The sequence below is a fragment of the Panthera tigris genome, chromosome B3, assembly GCF_018350195.1.
Source record: "Panthera tigris isolate Pti1 chromosome B3, P.tigris_Pti1_mat1.1, whole genome shotgun sequence".
Lineage (NCBI taxonomy): Eukaryota > Metazoa > Chordata > Mammalia > Carnivora > Felidae > Panthera > Panthera tigris.
The window spans coordinates 72,181,240-72,205,766 of NC_056665.1; the positions used below are offsets into that span (position 1 = coordinate 72,181,240).

General features: G+C 39.3%; 2 protein-coding genes across 2 annotated transcripts; one reads left to right on the plus strand and one right to left on the minus strand.

Moving 5' to 3' along the window:
* Positions 1–6,947: 6,947 nt before the first annotated feature.
* On the plus strand, positions 6,948–7,912 carry LOC102970551 (olfactory receptor 1509). Its single transcript, XM_007091329.2, has one exon. The coding sequence runs from the start codon at positions 6,948–6,950 to the stop codon at positions 7,884–7,886; it is 939 nt and encodes a 312-aa protein (XP_007091391.2). The 3' UTR covers positions 7,887–7,912.
* Positions 7,913–12,802: 4,890 nt separating this feature from the next.
* LOC102970267 (olfactory receptor 4E1) lies at positions 12,803–16,644 on the minus strand. The gene is made up of 2 exons (XM_007091328.2): positions 16,569–16,644; positions 12,803–13,767 (listed from the first exon to the last, which is right to left on the minus strand). The coding sequence occupies exons 1-2, from the start codon at positions 16,594–16,596 to the stop codon at positions 12,803–12,805; spliced, it is 993 nt and encodes a 330-aa protein (XP_007091390.2). The 5' UTR covers positions 16,597–16,644.
* Positions 16,645–24,527: the final 7,883 nt, after the last annotated feature.

Genomic DNA, 24,527 nt, shown 5'->3' on the forward strand with positions numbered 1-24,527 from the left:
CAACTAAGTTACCCATGTACCCCAGTAAGTTCATTTCTAATGATCAATTCCTAAAGGACTAAGTTAAAATATTGGAGAGGTTATAATCACTCAAAAGTATTTATTGAACTAATACTATGTCCTATGTAATTTTCCAGATACTTTGGATACTTCATTGAACAAAACATACAAAAGTTCCTGCCCTCATGGAGTTGACATTCTAGGAGCAGGAGATGGACAATAAGAAACAATAGACTAATTAAGTAGATCAATCATATATGTTAGAAGGTGATTAATGCTTTCAAAAAATAAAAAAGTAGATCAGGGTAAATGGGATCAGGCATGCTGGGGATTCTAGGTGAGTTCCAGTTTTCTGTAGGGTCATCAGCATAAGCCTTAGTGAGAAGGTGATATTTGAGGAGAGGCATTAAGGGAATGGGAGAATTGACTATGGGATCTAGGGGAAGAGGTTCCCAGCTGAGGAAGCAACCAGTGCAAAGGCCATCAGGTGGGAATGTGCTCCAAGCGTTTGAGGAATAGCAAGGAGTCCATGTAATTGGAGCTGAGTGAATGAAGGGGAGGGTGGTAGTAGATAAGGTCAGAGAGGTATCATTTAGGTTTCTTTGTGGGTTTCCACACTTCTCTTTCTAATATCCCATCAAATCTCCATAATTCTAGCAAAGACTCCGTGACAAATCAGTGTTGGCGTAAGAAAGAAGTACAACCATCATAACTTCCTGGTTGTGTGGAGGTTTTGGTCCAGGGCTTGTATAGAAGGGATGCCTGAAAACAATTATTCCCACCACTGTACTTCTTGTTAAAGGTTGCATGTACCCCTAAAAGGACCTGTTATCATGTCAGAGGAAGTAGACATTCTTCTCTAATTTTCTTTGGTGTTCACAGAATGTGGGCACTTTACTCCCACCTTATCTCTGTGATTAATTTCTCAACACTCCATTTATTAAGAAACTAGTCTTTTGATCTATTAGTAGACTAAACGATGAAAGCCCTGGGGATACCTGGATGGGTCAGTTGGTGGAGCATGTGGCTCTTGATGTCAGGGTCATGAGTTCAAGCCCCACCCACATTGGGCATGGAGCCCACTTAAAAAAAAAGTAAATGATAAAAGCTTTGAATTAGAAATAAAAGTTTACCTCAAGGCTTAAATCTTGATACATTCGACAGAAAAAAAAGCTCTTTTTTTTTCCAAGAAATTTTCTTTTTAAAAAAGCCCACTACTAAGTCGATAAAAGACGCATTTAAAAACTAATTTTCATTTGACCTCAATAATTTGAATTCAGTATTTTCTACTTGACATCTTTAGTTTGCAAGCCGTGAGTCCTTTTTTCTACACTTGAAAGTCCCCATCTGCCAAATTATTCATGGATCAGTCCATCTGTGAGTTTACTGGATTATTCAGGGAATGAGTGAAATTTGGTGGGCTTATAGCAAATGAGCACTACACAGGTATCACTCATAACATCTCTGTGTGTACATTTCTTTCCTTCAGGTTTATTGGGCCATTACAATGTGCCTCACTTGTCCACATTGTTTCTTATGCTTCCTAAGCCCTCCAGACTTTTGCCCTCTTCCTTTTGGGAATGGGAAAAAGAGAAGAAAAGAGATATGACACAATAGACCAGCATGATGGTGGGCAAGGAGTGGGAAAGGCTTGAGAGGAGTAGAGAAAGACATATTGAGAAGGTTGAAGGAGGTTCTCTGCTTCTTTTCAGAAGGAGAAAAGAATGGAATCTTTAAAAATCAGGAGAGTGCTAAATCTCCTGCTTCCAGTAGGCACTATATACTTTTTCTTTTCAGACAAAGTTAATTATTATTACTTATGACTATTATTTTTAATATACTTATTAGTTTTAATCACATATGTTTCTGTTTTTATGTACCCTTTAGGGAAGAGACTGCCTAGCATTTCTTGAGGGGCTCTGTCGTTTTGGAGCGTGGAAGTCTTAGTCTCATGACTCAACGTAGTGTGGGTTGGGTTTTGGGATCTCATTCATTGTTGAGCACAAGTTTTGGGTATGTAGCAGTAAACAAGGCAGATCTAGTCCTTGCCCTCAAGAGGTTTCTATTTGGAAAGGCAGACGATAAACAGAGATGTAAATAATTCAGGTGATTTCAGGTATTTATAAGTGCTACAAAGGAGATGCACTAGGACTGTGTAATTAGAAAGTGTTCTTTTAGGTATAAGCATCAGGAGAGCCTCCACGTGGGAGTGATATTTGAGATAATACCTTATTAATGAATAATAAGGGTGCCTGGCTGGCTCAGTCAGTGAAACATGTGACTCTTGATCTGGAGGTGCTGAGTTCAAGCCCCACATTGGATGTAAAGATTACTAAAAAATAAATAGATAAACAAACAAACAAACTTAAAATGAGACAGAAAAAGCCATGACAAGGTCTGAGGGAAGAATGCTCCTTGGGTACAGATCCTGCTGGGGCATTCACTAAATAGTGTTTGATTGATCAGTGGCTCCTCACTTTCTTTCATCAACTTTTTTGTGGTCTTTGTTTTAGGTTGTGTAAACACATGACCTACATTTTCTCTGGTCTTTTTGGGATAGTTTCTCACAGAGATTGGTAGGTATCAGTGAAAAGAATGGACTTTTTATATATACATTTTAAGTGCCAGGCAATATGTAGTAACACTTTTTTAACAGTTCTGTGAAATAGGTTCATAATTTGAGTTTGCACAAATGAGAAAACTGAAGCTCAGGGAGGCTAAGCAATTTTTCTAAAGAGACTTAATCCCAGAGTTAAAACCTCAACCCACCTCTTTTTATTTACTTAATTTTTTTTTTAATTTATTTTTAATGTTTATTTATTTTTGAGACAGAGAGAGACAGAGCATGAGTGGGGGAGGGTCAGAGAGAGAGGGAGACACAGAATCTGCACAGGCTCCAGGCTCTGAGCTGTCAGCACAGAGCCAGACGCGGGGCTCGAATTCACAGACCGTGAGATCTTTGACCTGAGCCGAAGTCGGAAGCTCAACCAACTGAGCCACCCAGGTGCCCCTATTTACTTAATTTTTAAAAAAGATTTTATTTTATTTATTAAAAAAAATTTTTTTACATTTTATTTATTTTTGAGACAGAAAGAGACAGAGCATGAACGGGGGAGGATCAGAGAGAGAGGAAGACACAGAATCTGAAACAGGCTCCAGGCTCTAAGCTGTCAGCACAGAGCCCGATGTGGGACTTGAACCCACAGGCTGTGAGATCATGACCCAAGCCGAAGTCGGACGCTCAACCTAGGCGCCACCTAGGCGCCCCAGATTTTATTTTTAAGTAATCTCCACACCTAACATGGGGCTTGAAGTCACAACCCTGAGATCAGGAGTCACAAGCTCTACCAATTGAGCCATCCAGGGGCCCCATTATCCCACCTTTAAAAAAAAAAAAAACAGAGCAAAAACTCTTTTTCCCAGCACAGTGTAGATTACTCTGGTCTGAAAATGTAGCAGCTACCATCTGTTGCCTCTGGAAACAGACTAAAGCCATCAAGGGAATTATCCTGGCTTTGCAAATTTCAGCCAATCCCAAGATTCAGTGCCTCTCATTAGATTCTTCTAAAGCAAAATGTGCCTATGAGCTTCAATTTTTAACGACCATTTTCTGTGCTACAGAGCCCCTAATGAAGCTAGAGATTCTTTCCATCTCCTTGCTTCTCTTTTAGTCTTTTCAACAGGAGACCTGTATATTTGCTACATCTAATCATGTATAAGAGATGCACCTAGTTCCTATTTTATAGCTCAGAAAACTGAGGTTTAGGGAGGTGAAGGTCAAAGGTCACAGTTATTTGAATCCGTTGAATGTGCTGTTGTGACAAGCCTCTTTCCTCTTTTTCCTAGCGGAAAGCAGAACAGCTCTTGGTTCTCTGCTGCTAGGGCATTGCTGACCAGGAGTTTATGGGAAAGATCCTCCCCATTTTAAGAATACTGCCTTAGAAGACACATAACCAGATTATCAACTCTTAGACGTGGAGAAGGAAAAATGTGCTCATGATCCCATGAAGTGAGCATTTTCATTTCCTTTCCTTTTTTCCCAGACACATGCTTTTACCACTTTGCTTTTTCAACAAAGTAATCCGTGCTTATTACACAAACCTAAACAGTTATAGAGTATAATATAAAAATTAATAAAATCTTACTATTCCTTTCAATTTGATACTTCCACAAGTAACTAATGTTAAAATAACTGTGTATTCTTCCACACCTATTTTCTATTCTTTTAAGAATAAATACATGCACACATAATTCATGAATATGTAAGTGTATGTGTGTGTGTGCGTGTGTATGTTTGAGCCTATGCGCACACACACACATCCCTTGATTCCCTCCTTCCTCTGTTCCTTTGTTTGCTCCTTCTTTCCTTTTTCTCTCCCTTCCTCCTTCTCTCCCTCCCTCCCTCCCCTCCTGGTTCATATTATATTCATAATGCACCCATTTTACTTAAAAATATATTGTTGACATACCTTGAAGTTAATAGTTTGTGATCTCGGTTATATGTTGGAAATGCCAAAGAGCTTTAAAAGTACTGACAGGTCCAACCCTTAAAAAGCCTGCGTTAATTGTCTCAGGTGAGGCCTGTGCAGCAAAATTCAAGCTCCACCCCCCTCCTCCCCCACCGCTCCACCCGCCTCAGGTGGTTCTAACGTATGGCCATATCGACAACCACCGCTTTAAGTCAGTGTGTTCAATGCAACTCATTCTTTCTTTTTAATGGCTAGATAATATTCCAAATTGTGGCTGTACTAAAATTTATTTACTTATATCTCTGTTAATAAATATTCAATTTGTTTCCAGTTCCTTGTTTTGCTAAAAATGCTTCAATTAACATTTATCCTTAATTACTTATTCCCTTATTTCTATGAAATACAATCCTAGCAGTGGGCTTCTTGGTTAGAGGTATGGGCATTTAGAATTTTGATAGGTACTGGCAGGTCATTTTCCAAAAAGGTCTTGATAATATCTACTTCTAATAGCAGTCTATAGCGTACTCAGCTTCTTATTCCTTTGCCAATCTGAAGAGAGACAGAAAACATTTTTTTAACTCACTGCTGAAGTTGAGTATTTTCTTATTCATACTTATTTGTCATTTGCATTTCTCTTTCTGTGATGTGCCCTTTCATACTTTTTGCCCATATTTAATTGTAATTTGTTCTTTCTTGTCATATTTTAAGAGCTCTTTAAATAATAGGAATATTATCCTTTTTTGGTCATATATGTTACAATATTTTCTTCTAATCTACTCTTTGAATTTTGATAATTTATATGGCACTAGTATATTTTAGCAAAAAAAATATTTTTAAGTAGGCTTCACACCCAGTGTGGAGCCCAACACAGGGCTTGAACTCATGATCCTGAGATTAAGACCTGAACTGAGATCAAGAGTTGGATGCTTAACCGACTGAGATACCCAGGTGCCCTGTGGCCTGACACTCACATGAGAGAACACACACACACACACACACACACACACACACACTGAAGCAAGGGAGAGGAAGGGAGGGAGGGAGAGAGAATCTTAAACAGGCTCCCTGCCCGGCAGGGAGCCCAACTTGGGGTCTGATCTCATGACTGTTAGATCATGACCTGAACCAAAATCAAGAGGCAGACGCTTAACCGACTGAGCCACCCAAGCTGTATATATTTTAAAATGTTGAGAATGCATAAACAAATTTTCTCATGTCTTATTCTTCATAGTATTTCAAAATTTTTCATATTGGCAATCTGTTGTTACTACCATTCTTAATGGCTGCATGTAATTCTATTCAACTTCCACTCTATTCATTTAAGCTTCAAAAAAAATCCAGTGACTGTTATTTTAAATAATGCTGTAATTAATACTTTCTTGCATTTAGCTTTTTTGACAGTTTGGATGCTTAGGAGACTCCTACAAGTGAAGTAGTTGGATCAAGAATATAAATATTTTTTATGGTTGTGGTAATTATTTCCTAAACTCTGTTACAGTTTTTGACTGGCCAATCAACATAGAAAATTAGGGGCAAAATAGCTTTAGTATTTATACAACAATATCTCCTAGAGGACAAATCATATTACAGAATTAAAAAAATTAAGTTTCTTAAGTCATTTTTTAGCTTTATGGTGAAGGAAGAATTGTATTTTTTTCCAGGTTATCTAAGAAGGTAGGTTCAGTTCAAATAAAAGTGTTTTTTTCGAACACCTGCTGTGTGCAAGAAGCTGTACCAAGTGCCGCAAAGGATAATTCTTATGTAGTTATTGCTTTTTAAGAAAATTTCAATTTAGTGGGGGAACAGAAACAAATGTATTATTTTCTTTTCTTTTACAGTTCAGTACCATGAAATAGGTATGAAAGAGAAGAGATAGGATTTGGTTGTATCAGCAAAGTTTTCTTAAAGGAGGAGGTAGCATGGCCGAAGCGTAGTAACCTGCTTGCCTGGAGAGATGAATACATAGGGGGATAAAGGAGGATCCCAGACTGGAAAAATAAATAGGTTGCAGACTGTTGCAGGCTTTGCATGTACATTTTAATTTGATAGGAAGGGGGAAATGGTGAATGATTTTAGTTGGGAGTCGTATTTTGGAAGATTAATTTGGCATTATCTGTGGATTAGACTGAAATGGAAAAAGCCAGCTAACTACTGGCTAAGCATTTTGGGCAACTTGCTTATTCCTGTAAGGTTCATTTATCTCATCTGCAAGCCAGAAACAATAATGCCTATGCCATGGTGCAGTTGTGATTAAATAGAATGGTGTATATAAAGTGCCTGGAATGACTCCTGATATGTCATGGGTATATTGTAACAATTGCTTTTAAGTTGGTCTTATATTTTATATGGCTTGATAATAAATAAAGAACTCATATGGGAATGCAGTCACTTCAATTAATTCTACTTGTATACTATTAAAGCTAAATTAGCTTTCATGTCTTTTTTTTTCCCTTGCAAGGTCCTTTTGAAACTCATTGGATGGATGCTCTAAATCAAACAAGAGTGACTGAATTTGTCTTCTTGGGACTCACTGATAAGTGGGTGCTGGAGATACTATTTTTTCTGGCATTCTCCGTCACATATGTATTAACCCTTTTGGGAAACACTCTCATTGTAGTTACTATAGTCTTTACTCCACGCCTCCATACCCCCATGTATTTCTTCCTGAGCAATCTGTCCTTTATTGACATCTGCCACTCATCTGTCACTGTGCCCAAGATGCTAGAGGGCTTGCTTTTAGAGATAAAGACTGTTTCCTTTGATAATTGCATTGCACAGCTCTTCTTCCTACATCTGTTTGCTTGTGCTGAGATCTTTCTGCTGACCATTATGGCTTATGATCGTTATGTAGCCATCTGTGCTCCATTGCACTATTCTAATGTGATGAATATGAGGGTCTGTGTACAGCTTGTCTTTGCTCTCTGGTTGGGGGCTACTGTTCACTCTCTGGTGCAGACCTTCTTGACCATTCGTCTACCTTACTGTGGCCCCAACATTATTGATAGCTACTTCTGTGATGTGCCCCCTGTCATCAAGCTGGCTTGCACAGATACATACCTCACGGGAATGCTAATTGTGTCTAATAGTGGAACCATCTCCCTCACCTGTTTCCTGGCTTTGGTCACCTCTTACACGGTCATCCTGGTTTCTCTTAGAAAACAGTCAGCTGAAGGGCGCCGGAAAGCCCTGTCTACCTGCTCAGCCCACTTCATGGTGGTTGCCTTCTTTTTTGGACCATGTATCTTCATCTACACTCGGCCCGACACTAGCTTCTCCATTGACAAGGTGGTATCTGTCTTCTACACGGTGGTCACTCCTTTGCTGAATCCTCTCATTTACACCTTGAGAAATGAGGAGGTAAAAAGTGCCATGAAGCATCTCAGACAGAGAGGTTTTTTCATGAAGTCAGGTACATGATGGGTTTGGAATTACAAATATGATTATGGCCATATCTTTAACAGTAAAAGTAAAGAACAAAATTAATAGGTAAAATGGCATGTTGGGGTGGCTAGGTGGCTCAATCAGTTAAGCATTGGACTCTTGGTTTCGGCTCAGATTATGATCTCACAGTCGTGGGTTGAGCCCCACATTGGGCTCTGCTCTGGCAGTGCAGAGCCTGATTGGGATTTTCTCTCTCTACCTCTGTCTCTGCCCCCACCCCCAATAAATAAATAAACAAACAGCAACAACAACAAAAAAGAAAGTGTCAAAGTTTTATAATGATAGCTTTAAAAAATAAATAAAATGGCACAGAGAAGGGCAGACTTCTGTATTAAAGAGAAGGATTTATTAACTATTACTTATATAAAGGAAAAGATGATGGTGAAACAAATAAGGAAAAAGAATCTGGAAAAGTTCCAAGAAGGCTTCTGATTTCACTAGTAAAATAACACAAGTTGGGGCATGGATTCAGTTTCAGGAACAAGTACAGTTGTGAGAGAACACATTTTCTTGATTTGTGGATTCTGTGGGCTATTGCCTCTGGGAAGCAATATATATCACACCTATGTTTTATAAATTATAGTGGTTTCAAGCTTGCTTTCAGATTTATTTTCAGTGTGTTTATTTAAGCCTTCACTGATTTATATTGAATTGAGTTGTTACTTTGAAAGTGATTCTCTCATTATTCCTGGATCTATTTTGTATTTTTCATAGGACTTTTATTTGATGAAATCAAGGTGGAAATGTATAAAGAACTTATTTTAAAATAAGCTTTCTTGAGGTAAAATTTAATTACATAAAATGCATGCATTTTCAATGTACAGTTTGAGAAATTTTCACAAAGGTATATATATATATATATACACCCATGTAACCATCTTTCCAATCAAGATGTAGAACATTTCCATCACCTCAGAAAGTTTCCGCAGTCCCTTCCCAGCCAATCCTTCTATCCCCATCCAAGCACCCAAAGATCTGATTTTTGTCACTATAAATTAGATTTGTCTTTCCTAGAGCTTCATATAAATTGAATCATACAGTGTGAACTTTTTCTGTGCCTGACTTCTTTTGCTCCGCATGCTGTTCCTGAGATTAACCTATGTTTTTGTGGGTGTTAGTAGCTTATGTTTTATTATTGTTGAGTAATACCTTATGGTATACCATACTTTGTTTATTCATTCACTTATTGATGGACATTTGGATGTTGTCTGTTTCTGACAATTGTGAATAAAGTAGCTATAAATGTTTAGTTGCGAGTTACTTTGGCCTCATGTCTTCGTTTCTCTTGGGTAAATACCTAGGAGTAGAGTTATTGGATCATATAGTAAGTGTATGTTTAACTTGTAAGAAACTACAACGCTGTTTTCCACAGCTGTTGTATGATCTTTTAAAAGTATTTTAGGGGCCATCTGGGTGACTCAGTCGGTTAAGCGAACGACTCTTGATTTCAGCTCAGGTCATGATCTCATGGTTGTGAGATGAGCCCCACTTTGGACTCTGTGCTGAGTGTGGAGCCTGCTTAGGATTCTCTCTCTCTCTCTCTCTCTGCCCCTCCCCCTGCTCATGTATGTGCATACATACTCTCAAAATAAGTAAACTTAAAAAAATAAAAATATTTTTAGTATTTATGTATTTATGTATTATTTATTTATTTTTAATTTTTAAATTTCATTTATTTTGTTTTTATTTTTAAAAATTTGTAATGTTTTTATTTATTTTTGAGACAGAGGGAGACAGAGCATGAGCAGGGGAGGGGCAGAGAGAGAGGGAGACACAGAATCTGAAGCAGGATCCAGGCTCTGAGCTGTCAGCACAAAGTCCGACATGGGGCTTGAACTCACAGACTGGGAGATCATGACCTGAGCTGAAGTGGGATGCTTAACCGACTGAACCACCCTGGCACCCCTATTTTTAATTTTTTTAATGTGTATTTACTTTTTGAGAGAGAGAGAGAGACAGACAGATAGAGCATGAGCGGGGGAAGGGCAGAGAGAGAAGGAGACACAGAATCTGAAGAAGGCTCCAGGATCCAAGCTGTCTGCACAGAGCCTGACATGGGGCTTGAACTCCCCAAATGTGAGATCATGACCTGAGCCAAAGTTAGACGCCCAACTGAGCCACCCAGACACCTCTTTATTTATGTATTTTTAAGTAAACACTACCCCCACTATGGGGCTTGAACTCATGACCCGAGATCAAGAGTCTCATGCTCCACTGACTGTACCAGCCAGGTGCCCCCAAAGTGGTTGTATGAATTTTCTAATTTTTATTTTTTTAATTAAAAAAATTTTTTTTGAGTCAGGGGAGGGGCAGAGAGAGATGGAGGGAGAGAATCTCAAGCAGGCTCTATGCTCAGAGAGGAGCCCCATATGGAGCTTGATCTCAAAATGTGAGATCATGACCTGAGCCAAAATCCAGAGTCAGATGCTTAACAAACTGAACCACCCAGGCGCCCCCAAAGTGATTGTATCATTTGATACTCTCATCAGAAGTATACGAGTTTAACATCCAACAAATTGGTATTGTCAATATTTAATTTTAGGCATTCTCGTGAGTGTGTGGTTTACTTGTCATTTCCCTAATGACTGATGATGCTGAGAACCTTTCAGTTTGCTTATTATCCTTTAATATATCTTTGTTGTGATGTGTCTCTTCAGATATTTGATCATTTATTATTTTTTTGTCTTCTTGTCACTGTGTTTTAAGAGTATACAACAGTATTTTGTATATAGTCTGGATATAAGACCTTTGTTGCATTTGTCCTGGCAATATTTTTTCTCACTCCGTGGCTTGCTGTTTTATTTTCTAAATGATATATTTTGAAGAGCAGAAGTTTACATTTTGATTAAGTTCTTATTTATCAATTTTTTACTTTTAAGATTGATGCCTTTTGTGTCCTAAGAAATCTTCACCTACTCCAAAGTCTCAAAGATTTTCTCCTGTTTTCTTTTAGAAATTTTATAGTTCAGCTTTAAATTTTAGGTTTGTGGTCCATTGTAAGTTTACTTTGATATATCATGCAAGATAAGGGTTGAGATTTGTTTTCCCACCTACCTAGTTGATACAGTACGTTTAAAAAGACTTGTTTCCCCATTGTGTTACCTTTTTAAGTCAGTTGAGCCTTGAGAGGACATAAAAGTATTCTTTTCACCTCTTCACTATCATCTGTCACCATTCTCTGCCTTAGAGTCTAAACTATAACCACATTGGTCTATCATTTCTTGGACCACGCCAGAGTTTTTTCCAACATATGTCTTTACACCTGCCATTTCTTCTGCCTAGAATGTTCATCACTCTCTTTTTTTCATGCTTGGCTTTTTTTCATCTTTCAGATCTTAGCTTCAATGTCATTTTGTCAAAGAGGCCCTTAGCACATAATAGGTGCTTGGTAAATATTTTTTTTAAACTTGTTTTACTTTTTATTTTTTTTGAATTTACATCCAAGTTAGTTAGCATATAGTGCAACAATGATTTCAGGAGTAGATTCCTTAATGCCCCTTACCCATGTAGCCCATCCCCCCTCCCATAACCCCTCGTGTAACCCTCAGTTTGTTCTCCATATTTATGAGTCTCTTCTGTTTTGCCCCCTTCCCTGTTTTTGTATTATTTTTGTTTCCCTTCCCTTACGTTCATCTGTTTTGTCCCTTAAAGTCCTCATATGAGTGAAGTCATATGATTTTTGTCTTTCTCTGGCTGACTAATTTCACTTAGCATAATACTCTCTAGTTCCAGCCACGTAGTTGCAAATGGCAAGATTTCATTCTTTTTGATTGCCGAGTAATACTCCATTGTATATATATACCACATCTTTATCCATTCATCCATCGATGGACATTTGGGCTCTTTCCATACTTTGGCTATTGTTGATAGTGCTGCTATAAACATGGGGGTGCATGTGTCCCTTCGAAACAGCACACCTGTATCCCATGGATAAATGCCTAGTAGTGCAATTGCTGGGTCGTAGGGTAGTTCTATTTTTAGTTTTTTGAGGAACTTCCATCCTGTTTTCCAGAGTGGCTGCACCAGCTTGCATTTCCCGGTGCTTGGTAAATATTTATCAATTGAATAAATAATAAGATATCCCCATTCAATTGCTCTGATGGCAGATTTTTCCTGAGCACCTGAGGATATCAATAACTTCAATGGCTCAATCTTTCTACATCACTAAGTCATAAGCAAACTCACTTTGCCTGATTCACTAGTGTTTGCCAAGCTATTTAGGCAAGCTTCTGAGTGAATGGTGTGGTCAAGTGCTACTCAGCAATCTGAAGGTTTGTTTAAACTTTGTTTATCACCCTAAGACAAAAGCAGGAAAAGTGGCATGGTGTAATGAAAATTAGCATGAGTTCATGTTGATACACTTGACTTACCATTCTGCTTCCATCATTTCCTAGCTGGGTAACCTAGGGCATGCTGTCTGCTCCCTTTGAGCTTTAGTTTCATCATTGTAAACAGGCATAACACCTACCTCATAAGTTGTTCTGAGAATGGAGTAAATGCAGAGTGCCTAGAACAATTTCCAGGATATGGAAGATATTAAAAATCCTAACTACTGCTATGGTTGTCAGATATTGGGCCAGAAGACAATTTCATAAGACATCTAGCCTGATGAACGTTAGGTACCTTATTCTTTGCAAGGCATTTCTTTGATTAGGAACACCAGGCATGTTAAGAGCTTAGACATTGAAGGGCGTCTGGGAGGCTCAGTTGGTTAAGCATCTGACTCTTGGTTTTCGCTCAGGTCATGATCTCACGGTTCGTGTGTTTGAGCCCCATGCCGGGCTCTGTGCTCACAGTGCAGAGCCTGCTTGGTATTCTCTCTTTCCCTCTCTCTCTCTGTCCCTCCTCTGCTCAATCTCTCTCAAAATAAATAAATAAACTTAAAAAAATAGTTATTTTTTCCCTCTCCCCTCCAACCTTCCCATTAACTTGTTCAAGGCATTTTTCATGTCTTCATTCCTAAGAGTATAGATGATGGGGTTCAGCAAGGGGGTGACAGCGGTGAAAAACACAGCCACCACCTTGTCCTCAGGGAGGCTGGTGGATGGGCGGGAATAGATGAAGATGCAGTGGCCCAGGAATAATGTGACCACGGTGAGGTGGGCTGCACAGGTGGATAAGGCCTTCCGCCTGCCTTCGGACAGCTGCTGCCGCAGGCTCACCAGGATGACTGCGTAGGACACCACGAGGACCACGAAACAGACCACAGAGATCAGCCCACTGTTGGAGATGATGAGGATTTCAATGATGTGGGTATCCGTGCAGGCCAATTTGATCACCTGAGGTACGTCGCAGAAGAAGTTGTCGATCTCATCGGGACCACAGTAGGGCAGCTTGATGGTGAGGGAGGTCAGTGCGATGGAGTGGATGGTTCCCCCTGTCCAGAGGGCCACAGCAAGAAGCACACATACTTTCCAGTTCATAACTGTCATGTACTGCAGGGGTTTGCAAATGGCCACATACCGATCATAGGCCATGATGGTGAGGAGAAAGATCTCTGTGCAGGCAAAGAGGTGCAGGAAAAACATCTGAGTGACACAGGCATCAAAGGAGACGAGCTTCTCTTCTGACCATGTATCTATCAGCATCTTGGGGACTGTGACAGTGGAGTGGCAGACATCGATAAAAGACAGGTTGCTGAGGAAGAAATACATAGGGGTATGGAGCCGGCGGTCATAGGTAATGGTTATGACAATGAGGATGTTCCCAATCAGTGTCAGGACATAGAAAGTGAGGAACATGGCAAACACAGCCATCTGCACCTTCTGATTTACAGATAAGCCTCTAAGTCGTATATATGTGATGGAAGAGGTTTGATTGAGTAGGCCGGCCTCTTCCATTCTCTTTGTTGGACACTCTGTCAAGAATTAGGAAAAAAAAATAACACTTAGCATCTGCATCAATCATTTGGTCACTTAATTTCTTCTGTGTTTGACTTTTTCCTCCGTCAGTATCTTATTTTAAAATCCCTATTCAGCACCTTAAATCATGCTGGACACATAGTAGGTGCTACACACACGTTTTGGAATAATAGTGTGTAGAATCATGATTCACCAAGAGATATAAAACAACCTTGGAGAGGGGAGGGCTTATGTTTAGTTATAAATCTTTACAGGAGAAAAAATTAAGATTTTTCTACCCCAAGAGAATAACTTGCTCAAACTCATACAAATCCTGGCTTTGAGCAGTTTTCTTTATTGCCCGTTGCCTGCATTTTTCACTCCCGCAAACTACTTGCTCCTCTGTTGGCTTCTGCCGTGACGCCCTGGGACTGTAATGGGAATGATCTGGTTTTCAGAAGGCAGAGGCTTTTCACCAAGCTGATGGACAACCAGCAATATGGCAATTTCTTTAGGGGAGGCTGGATAAAACCCAGGAAACCTTGGAGAATCTGGAGAGAGTGATGGAGGCTTGCTTTTGCTCCACCCCTCAGATGAGGGCAGACTTGCTCATTCTTCAGCTGCAGATCAAGGTCCGGGACCAATAGCCTCACCGTCCTCACTAGATTATCCTCAGCTCTTCTTAAAGTTCAATTCTGTTGTCTGACCCACAAGTAAAACATGGTTCTTTTATTTTCTTTTAAATTAGTTTCCCTTTGACCCAGGCTTCACTATTTAAAAAAATTTAGGACGGCACCTGGGTAGCTCAGTAGGCTGAGCATCTGACTTTGGCTCAGGTCATGATCTCACAGTTCGTGGGTTTGAGCCCCGCGTTGGGCTCTGTGCTGACAGCTGGGAGCCTGGGCCTACTTTGGATTCTGTGTCTCCCTCTCTCTGTACCCCTCCCCTGCTTGTGCTCTGTCTCTCTCTCTCTCAAAAATAAACATTAGAATTTTTAAAAATGTAATCATCCTATGCTTATCACAAAAAGTGCACTCCTTCATCCCCATCACCTATTTCGCCATTCCCCCTGCCCCCCTGCCCCACAATAACCATCAGTTTGTTCTCCATAGTTAAGAGTCTGTTTCTTGGTTGGTCTCTCCCCCCTCTCTCTTCTTCCCCCCTTTGGTCCTTTGTTTTGTTTCTTAAATTCCACATATGAGTGAAATTATATGGTAATTGTCTGTCTCTGACTTTTCACTTAGCTTTATATTCTCCAGCTCTACCAATGTTGTTGCAAATGGCACAATTCCATTCTTTTTCGTGGCTGAATAACAGTCCACTGTGTATATATACCACATCTTCTTTATCCATTCATCAATCGATGGACACTTTTTCTTTTTTTTTTCATTTTTCAGGTAGAGAAAATGAGGCACAGAGAGGTAAAGCAACTGGCCCAAGTTCACAGAGAACTGTAGTAAGACCTGTGCCTGGAGCTCAGGCTCTCTCTGCCCCTACTCTGACCTGACTCATTTATGTGATAATTAGGGTGCTAAGTGGAATGTGTCTTGGTGACCTGCCTCTTCCTCTCCTTGGTGCCCTAGGGCAGCTTGGTTGGGCATCTGTGGGGAGTCTCTCTTCTCTCCCTTGTCTTCATGCTGCTGCCTCCATGCATGGCCTGCCAAGGGTGCCCACCCACGCAAGCCGCCCTCATGGTTCCTTAGGCCCTGTAATCCTGTGCTACCTTATTCCTATCACTGATCACTGCTGGTGCTTTACCTCATTCCTCAAGGCCAGGCTCTCTGCCAGACAAATAAATCAACTCCACATTGCTTATGAAAAAAACTAGAGAACGCTTTCTCTTCTGCTTCTAATTATCTTTCTTCTCAATTATTTCCTATTACTCATCCTGCTGGTCTGCTGACAGTGGCCCTTTTCATTGTCTATATCGGAGGAAAGACTATGGTAGTATCAAATTAGGGAACTAGCGAAGTAGAGCCATGGGAAAAGAAAGCATTTTTGGGGCAGGAGAAGTATTTCAGGTAACATTTAAATTAAATTCGTGGTGTATAGAACTTAGAATAATATTTATAGTAACATCTTAATGTAGTTATGGGTTAACTTTACTATTTAGAAATTTTTCTTAGAGTGTTCACTTAAAGCTTCTGCTCCAGAAAGCTACTTTGAATGATTTACATCTGTTATCTTTTTAATTTATTAAGTTCCAAAAGGAGGATTGTAAATTGAAAGCTGAAGAACTGAGCAAGAATGGAGCCAGGAGTTTATTTTAAATCAACATGGAGGGGCACTGGGGTGGCTATGTTGGTTAAGCCTCTGACTTCGGCTCGGGTCATGATTTCACGGTCTGTGGGTTTGAGCCCTGCGTTGGGCTCTGTGCTGACAGCTCGGAGCCTGGAGCCTGCTTCATATTCTGTGTCTCCTCTCTCTCTGTCCCTCCCCTGCTCGAGCTCTGTCTCTCTCTCACAAAAATAAATAAACATTAAAAAAATTTAAAGCTCATACATAAAAAAAAAAAATCAACATGGAGAATTTCACCTGCACAGATAGCAAAGGGTGTGCAGATTGAGAGCCTTAAAGCATCACCATCATCATCATCATCATCATCATCATCGTTTTTCTATTTCTTTGGAGCCATAGGAAAAAAATGCTTTGAAAAATGGAGATGTGCCCAACTGCAGTAGAAATTTGGTGTTGGTTTAGGTCGAGAATACAGTGCACAGAAGGAAAATCTAATGTCTATTGCATACATTTCAGAAACATGGAGGAAAACAATTAAGAGCAAAAACAGAATAACACAAAAATGTCTATAAAAACTCACCCTGGGTTGTTTCCGATGCTCCCAGCATCTCCAAAGAGAACTGAATCGTCACGGTCTTGTAATTTCAATATCAAATTATTTTCTAGTGGAAATAGCACAAATTTAAAGTTGGACAAATCAAATAACCCCATTTACCCTGATTTTTCCATGAGGATGGCCAGAATCCTTAAAGTTTCCTCGGGCTTTGTTCAGTGCTAGTAAGTCACAGTAAATATATTTGTGCAAAAATCATCCCTTCGTACCTATATTATTATCATATTTTTCAGTTAAGTAGAGCATGTAACTCTGCCCTAAGATTTTCTAGAATTGGTTTCTGGTCACCTGAAGATGTGATATAAGCATGGTATGTTTTTTGCACTTTTTCAGATGATATTGATGGCAGAATGATTAAAAGTAGCTACCAACCACTTTTGCGGGCCGTGCTAATTTACCAGGAGACCTCTAGCACAGAACTGGACCTAATTATTCAGAACTAGTGTGACTGAGGCATTCTGTTTCCTTTGCAGCACATGCTCTATGTGTAAGTTTTATATTGCTAGCGTCAGATGGATTATTCCACCAAGGACTGAAGGGAAATCTGTCCAGGAAGAAAACAGCTGGGGCTGGCAGCTGCAGTGTTGGTGTTTTTTTTTAACCTGAATTATATAGGTTTTATGTCCTTGGGACCTTTAAAGCAATGACATCAGCCTGCTATAGTCACTAGTTAGAAAAAGTTAATTCTGTGGGGACAAAAGTTACAGACCTTGCAATTGTCACTATGGGAATTTAATGGGAAAGCAAGACTTCTACCTCTAAATCTTTAGGATGTTTATACATGATTAAATGAACTACTATTTAGTGATTGCTTTCTATGTGCTAAGTATTAGGTGAGGGGCTTTTGTGTTTTCTTATTTACTCCATATAAAAACACAGAAATGAGGGATGGGCCATGGAGTTGAGATTTTAATCGGCTCTCTGCCAGAGAGGTCAAGTGTTTGAACTTCAGAGTCAGATTGTCTGAGTGCAGATTCCAATGTCCTAGATGTATGCATTTGGGCAAGTTATTTAACTTCTCTGGGCCTCAGTGTCTTATCCATAAAATATGAATAGCAATGGTAATTTTTTTTTAGAACTCTTGAAGTTTTTGCAAAGCACGTGGCACTTGGCAAATATGTTGCCTATGTTAATACAATTATGCAATATGCAATTCAAACAATCAAACAAAAAAGCCACCACTGACTAACAGCCAACTCTTTTGGCAACATTTATTCACTGTTTTGTATACAATGAAAATGTAGAACCTCTTGCTCTAATTACCCTTTGGCTTTCTCTGTTTAGATATAAGAGCTTGGTAGTTTAAGTTGGTGAAAGAAGAATCCAAAGAAGAAGAATGAAGATCATAGTTGGAGTCTTTTTTTTTTTTAAGTTTTATTTATTTAAGTAATCTCTATACCCATCATGGGGCTCAAACTCACAACCCTGGGATCAAGAGCCACACACTCCTCTGACTGAGCCAGCCGAGTGTCCCCATACTTTGAGTTTGAATTTCAGGATTGTATAGTTTTTGTGGGATGGTTAGGATATATGAAATCCAGGGTGTGGAGTTAGAAGTAAGCCTTATAGTGGACTCTTCATGTAACAGTGTGTAGAACAGACAATGGGAATAGGAGGAACAGTGTCAGAAATTACCAAAAATTCTTATTCCTAAGGACTTGTGGCTTGGGCTACTTTTCCCCAGTTTTCTTGTTGAATTTGTTGCCATTGATCAGAGGCCAGACTTGACTGCATCGAAAAACCCAGAGCTTCCAGAACTTACAGATATTGCTACTTTGTCAATGAGGGGCTTGTATTATACTGTCACTTTAACAATTATGATATGCATTAGGAAGAAGGATATACTTACCGTACTAATTCTCAAGTATTTTTGGAACTGAGATACTTTATCATAGGTAAAATATACCAAGGATAATATAGAAAATGATGTTCAATTGATTATAGGGCAATTACATTAGCCACTGTCATTGATAACATGCAAGGTTAAGAAATTAATTTTTGACCTCCTAACATACAGTTTCTGTATTTTCCCCCTTCTCGGTAGTCCTGTCTCCCTGGCCCACTATTTCCCTCTCTGCCACTTAAGTGTCCCTCCCAGGCTTTTCCTCCCTGGAAGTCCCTCAGTGCTCCAACACTGTGTATTCCCATTCTCTCTGCAGAATAAATGAAAAGAATTGTTTACACTTGCCTAGCACTATAGAGCTTGCAAATCTCTTTTGCACTCATTCATTTATTTGATCTTCACAATATCCCCGTGAGGTAAGAGCGTTATAGAAAAATTAGACTTGGCATTGAGTGATTTTCATAGAGTTTATATGTTAGGTAAGCACCTGAACCAGGGCTTGAGCTCAGGTCTTCTGCTGTTGAATTTGATGACTTACTCTATTACCTCACTTGGATACTGTACCTCATAGAGCAGCAACACTTAAAAGATGTGCTTGTTGAATCACATAGAGATTTTTCATCAGTGTAGGGGAAAGAGGACTATTTGGTATTCTTTGATCTTACTGATTCTTTCCTTCTTCCCATTCTATTTATTCTCTTCATTTGAAAAGATCATTTGAGGGGCGCCTGGGTGTCTCAGTCGGTTGAGAATCCGACTTCAGCTCAGGTCATGATCTCACAGTCCGTGAGTTCGAGCCCCATGTCGGGCTCTGTGCTGACAGCTCAGAGCCTGGAGCCTGCTTCGGATTCTGTGTCTCCCTCTCTCTCTGCTCCTCCCTTGCTCATGCTCTGTCTCTCTCTGTCTCAAAAATAAATAAAAACATTAAAAAAACTTTAAAAAAAAGGAAAAGATCATTTGAAAAGTGATATGGTCCTCACTTATAAAAGATCACTGACTCTCTGCTAAAAAGCAATCAATAAGCAGTCAATAACCCAGGGTATATGTAATATCATACTTATAATAGTATGAGATAAAAAGATCCATAAGAACAATGGTTTGTTCCTATAAGGAATTTACAATATACATAGTGAATTAAGGTGACTTCTATCCTAGGATTCAAAGAAACCCATTGAAAAAAACTTTGAAGTGATGTCAGTAAATGAAATAAAAATTAGTGATGTAAAGTGAACTTCTTTTTTTTTTAATGTTTTAAAATTTATTTTTGAAAGAGAGAGAGAGAGACAGAGCACAAGAGAAGGAGACACAGAATCTGAAGCAGGCTCCTGGCTCCAAGCTGTCAGCACAGAGCTGATGTGGGGCTTGAACCCATGAACTGTAAGATCAGGACCTGAGCCAAAGTTGGACGCTTAACCAACTGAGCCACCCAGGTGCCCTTAAAGTGAACTTCTTTCTCAACCTTCAAATCAACAGAACGTGCATATTCTGAGTGAGACCATCATTCTGTCCTTCACACAACTGTGCAGAAATCAGACCCTGGAAGGAAGCTACTCATCACCTATCTACCCCTCTCAAAAGATACCAGCCAGTCTAATCTCATCAGTTCTTGTCTACCTACTCATTTCAATTCACAGCATGTTGGAACCTTCTGCTTGACCCTACATACCCTTATCTCTTTAGGACTTGGTACTTTTCTGAATCAAGCTCATATCCTTCTCTGACCCTGCAAACACTTCATTATGCTCTCTAGCTAGCATTTTACAAGTAGAATCCTCAACCTCTTTTCTGTACATGACCTTTGTATTCCTGCTCTAAGCCTTCTTAAGTAGTGCACATTTTTTCTCCTATGCCAGGCCTCAAGTTTTAGTAGGTGCCCCCACCCCCCCTTTTTTTTACAGTTGTTGATTCAGATAATTTGTCTTTTCTCCTTTGCAACAATTCATATCCATTGAAGAAAATTTTTTCAGACTATTCCACCTGTAACTTTTTCTTGTTGTATCCTCAATTTCCATCTTGGCCATTCCTCTGTCTTTCCAAACATTTTGGCACTTGTCATCTTGTACAGAGATTGTCCATACAGTACTCTTGTCCCGGTTCTTTGATCTCCGCCTCACCTCAACCACACGACAGTATAGATGGTCTCACCTTAAAGTTTGGACCACTACCTCAAATAGGCAATTTTACTACATTTTCCAGAGTCAAGTTACTTTTTTTTACTCCATGGTGACTATTTTACACTGTCTTTAATAACCCCTTCTACTTTTTTAATAGCTAAAGACTTGCTTATTATTTCACCTGTAATTATTTCACCTTATTATTTCAGTGACAGATAGAAGTAAGCAGAGAGAACTTTCACCCCATTCCCCTGCTAAAGCCATCCACTGATTTGCATCTGAACTTGTAAACTCTGCCCACTCTTATAATGGATATCCTCTTCTTCCCAAGGCCAGCCCCACCATTTGGATTTTGGATGCCATTCTTTATGTCTCTCGAGGACTTTGCTCCTGCAGTTCTCTGTCTCCTGCATCATCAAAATGTTGCCATTGTTGGATCATTCCCGACAGCACACGAACATGCAATAATGATTCCAGTATTGACGAGCCCTTCCTCGACTCCACATTCCTCTCCAACCACCACCTGATTTCTCTGTTCTTTGTAATAAAATTCCTCAGAGGCATAACCTACACTCACTGTCTCTACTCCACCCCTTATCATTTCTTTATTGAACCTACTCCAGCTCTGTCTTTGTGCCTCCATCGCTCCACTAAAACCGCTTTTATGAAGGTCAGCAGCGATGGTCATATTGCCAATTCAATGGGCAGTTCTAGGTCTTTGTCTCATTTAACCTTTCAGCATTATTTAACATAGTCAATTACTTTCTTCTTTTTCAAAGAAGACAGCACACTCTCCTATTTTTTCTGCTGTCTTTCTAGTTGCTCCTTCTAAATGTCCTTTGCTGGACCCCCTTCATTTCTGACCTGTAAATAAAGTGCCCCAAGCTCAGTTCTTGGACTTTTGTTTTACTCTGATTATGCTTTAATTGACTTCATTCAAGTTTATTGTTTTAATACCATATTTATGCTGAAAACTCAAATGTTTATTTGTAGCCTCAACTTCTTTGAGCTATAGTTTTATATACCCGGTGGTCTACTGGGATTTTTAATGAGTGTCCAAAATTAAAAACAAAACAAAACTAGACCATAAACTCAAAGTCTTAATTTCATGCTACTCCAACGTGATACAGTCATTATCTTTCTTCATTTTAAGTAACTTGGCATTACCTTTCTCCCAATTGCTTAAGCAATTAACTTTGTATATGTTCTTGTCTTCTTTCTTTCTCTCATATCCCACATCCACTCATTCATGAGCAAACACAGATGCTTTCTGCCTTCCAAACATATTCTGAACATCACTACTCAGCTGTAGTGTAAGACACCATCATTTCTCTCTATAATTACTGTGATTGCATCTTAATTTATATCTCTTTTCCACTCTTGCCCCACTACAACCTGTTCTCCACACAGCAGCCAGATTCATTCTTTAAAAGCACATTTCTCTTTTGCTCAAAACCCTCCTTTCATCATAATAAAAGTTAAAAAAAGTCTTTGTTTTAGATTATACGTTTTCTCCCTAAGGTCATTGCTTACCTCTACTCTTCTTTCTTTTTAAAAAAATGTTTATTTATTTTTGAAAGAGAGGGAGGGAGAGAGAAAGAGAGAGAGAGAGAGAGAGAGAGAGAGAGAGAGAGAGAATGAGCAGGGGAGGAGCAGAGAGAGAGGCTCTGAGAGCAAAGAGCCTGATGTGGGGCTGTAACCCACGAATTGTGAGATTATGACCTAAATGGAAATCAGATGCTTAATAGACTGAGCCACTCCTGTATCCCTTTTATTTTTTTAATGTTTCTTTTTGAGAGATGGAAAGAGAGAATGAGTGCGCACATGCAAGAGAGAGTGGGGGAGGGGTAGACACGGAAGGGGACAGAGGATCCAAAGCAGGCTCTGTGCTGTCAGCGCAGAACCCGATGCGGGGTTCAAACTTAGGAAACATGAAATCATGACCTGAGCCAAAGTCGGACACCCAACCAACTGAACCACCCAGGTGCTCCACCCCTATACTTCTTTCATACCCTCTCAACTCTAGCTACACTGGCTTCCCTGGTGTTCCTTGAGCACAAGAAACATCTTTTCTCATGGCCTTTGCGTTAGCTATTCTTTCTGCCTAGAATGCTTTTCTACCTCTGCGGCTCTCTGCTTCATTTTTGTTAGCCTTCAGTTAAAAAAAAAATCAACTCTTGAGAGAAGACTTCTTTGATCACATTGCCAAAAAGGAATACTCTCCAAATCTTAAATCTGCCATCAATGACCTTCAGCTGATGACCACCAAACAAAGCTAGGTTTACTGATTCCTTTCAGTGAGAGAGACTACACATCATAGGTAACATGGGGAGTCTAAGAGGAGATTAGAAAGGACTTACTATAGGATTTGGCCTTGGTTAGATGATAATGGAAAGGGTTCAAGGAAGCAGGGCTTTCTTCGGAAATGAATGCTGTCAGGACATGGGGATAATTCTCTAATTGGGTATCTTGATCATTCTCATCTAGAAAGCAGGAGGAATGGAGAAAACCTAAAATTTTAATTGTTTAAAAATCAACAATTATTCATATAGTCAAGGTAGAGGAATATTTAGTTATTTTGTGGTTGGTATGTATTTTCATTTTTGTCTGTGTTCAGACATGATTATGGAATGGTCTTGTTTTTATCTCGCTCCATTATGGTGCAGAGTGGCCTCATCGGCTATTGATGTCTTGGGAAATTGTTTATGCTTAACATGAAATCACTATGGCTTAACTATGAGTGTGGACTAGTTCCTAGCCACACTAAGAAGTTGTTGCTTTGTTCATCAAGAGGTTGTCCAGAGAATATTTTCTGTAGTTGGACTAGGATTAGTTTCTCTTACTCCTGTTGCATACTAAGTTGTTGACTTCTTTGACATGACAATGGATTTGCAGTAGCATGTAAGGATATAGACAGTGTGCACTGGTTAATGGCAATGCAACCAATTACGTAGAACAAAATGGTTATTAGTACTTGTAATAAATCCTGAAGACAGAAGCTGCTGAAACTCAGGCAGTGAGAACATAACTTAAAGTCCAGTTGGTCTTTTCCAGAGAACCAGTGGTTTTTCCTTTTAGCATAGCCACAAGTTGTTTTGCTTGACTTGTACTATTTATATAGATGCATGAAAAGTGTTTGCTATAGTATAAAATTTTCCTTGTGTAGCCAAGAGGAAGTTGAGTTATGTGTTTATGAATAAAAACTCTAGCTAATGAATATAAATTGAAACTGCCTTTTGCGATTCCAGAACATAGGTCATGTTTTCATAAACAGTATTGATTTAGAGGAGCACAGACTCTGTTGAGAATATAAGTATTATTTAACTCAACAGGAATGAGACAATCATTGGTATTATCGTCAGGTAGGAAGATTTTTTAAAATGTGGTTAAACAGTTCCTGCAAAGTAGGCTGGAGGGTCTCTAAGGAGAACAAACCAAGTATTGTAGCAAAGAGAGCCCCAATATTAGTTTCCATCTCTGTTGGTTTGGGTTTTGTTGTTGTAATGACCTCAGAAGAACCGTTTTGTTGACACAATATCAAAATCCAATTTTTACAATTTTACAATTTTTACAAGGCTGAAATTTGAGGTTACTTGTGTGAGAAAAACTTATACCAGAGCAAAGATGTAGAAGGAAATTTACTCTCTGAGGTGTCTAAAGGCACACTTTACACATTTTTGTCAGTAGGATTAGGTGAGGGATTATAAATCTGACAATCAGTTGAATCAGAGCGATAGCTATAGTCTAAGAAAAACACACCAAAGAATTTTATTTGTTTTTCCTAAGTGATAGAAGACCATTCTGTGAAGATAGGAGAGATCGTATTGAAGCTTTTAGTCAGCTGATAGAGGGCATGAGAATACAATAATAGGCAAGATTAATGGTAGATGAAAGGGAAAGAAAAAGCATGAAGAATCAGAAAATTAATCTGATTTTTGTTGTCTTTGGTGGAAACTACTTCTGGCTTGT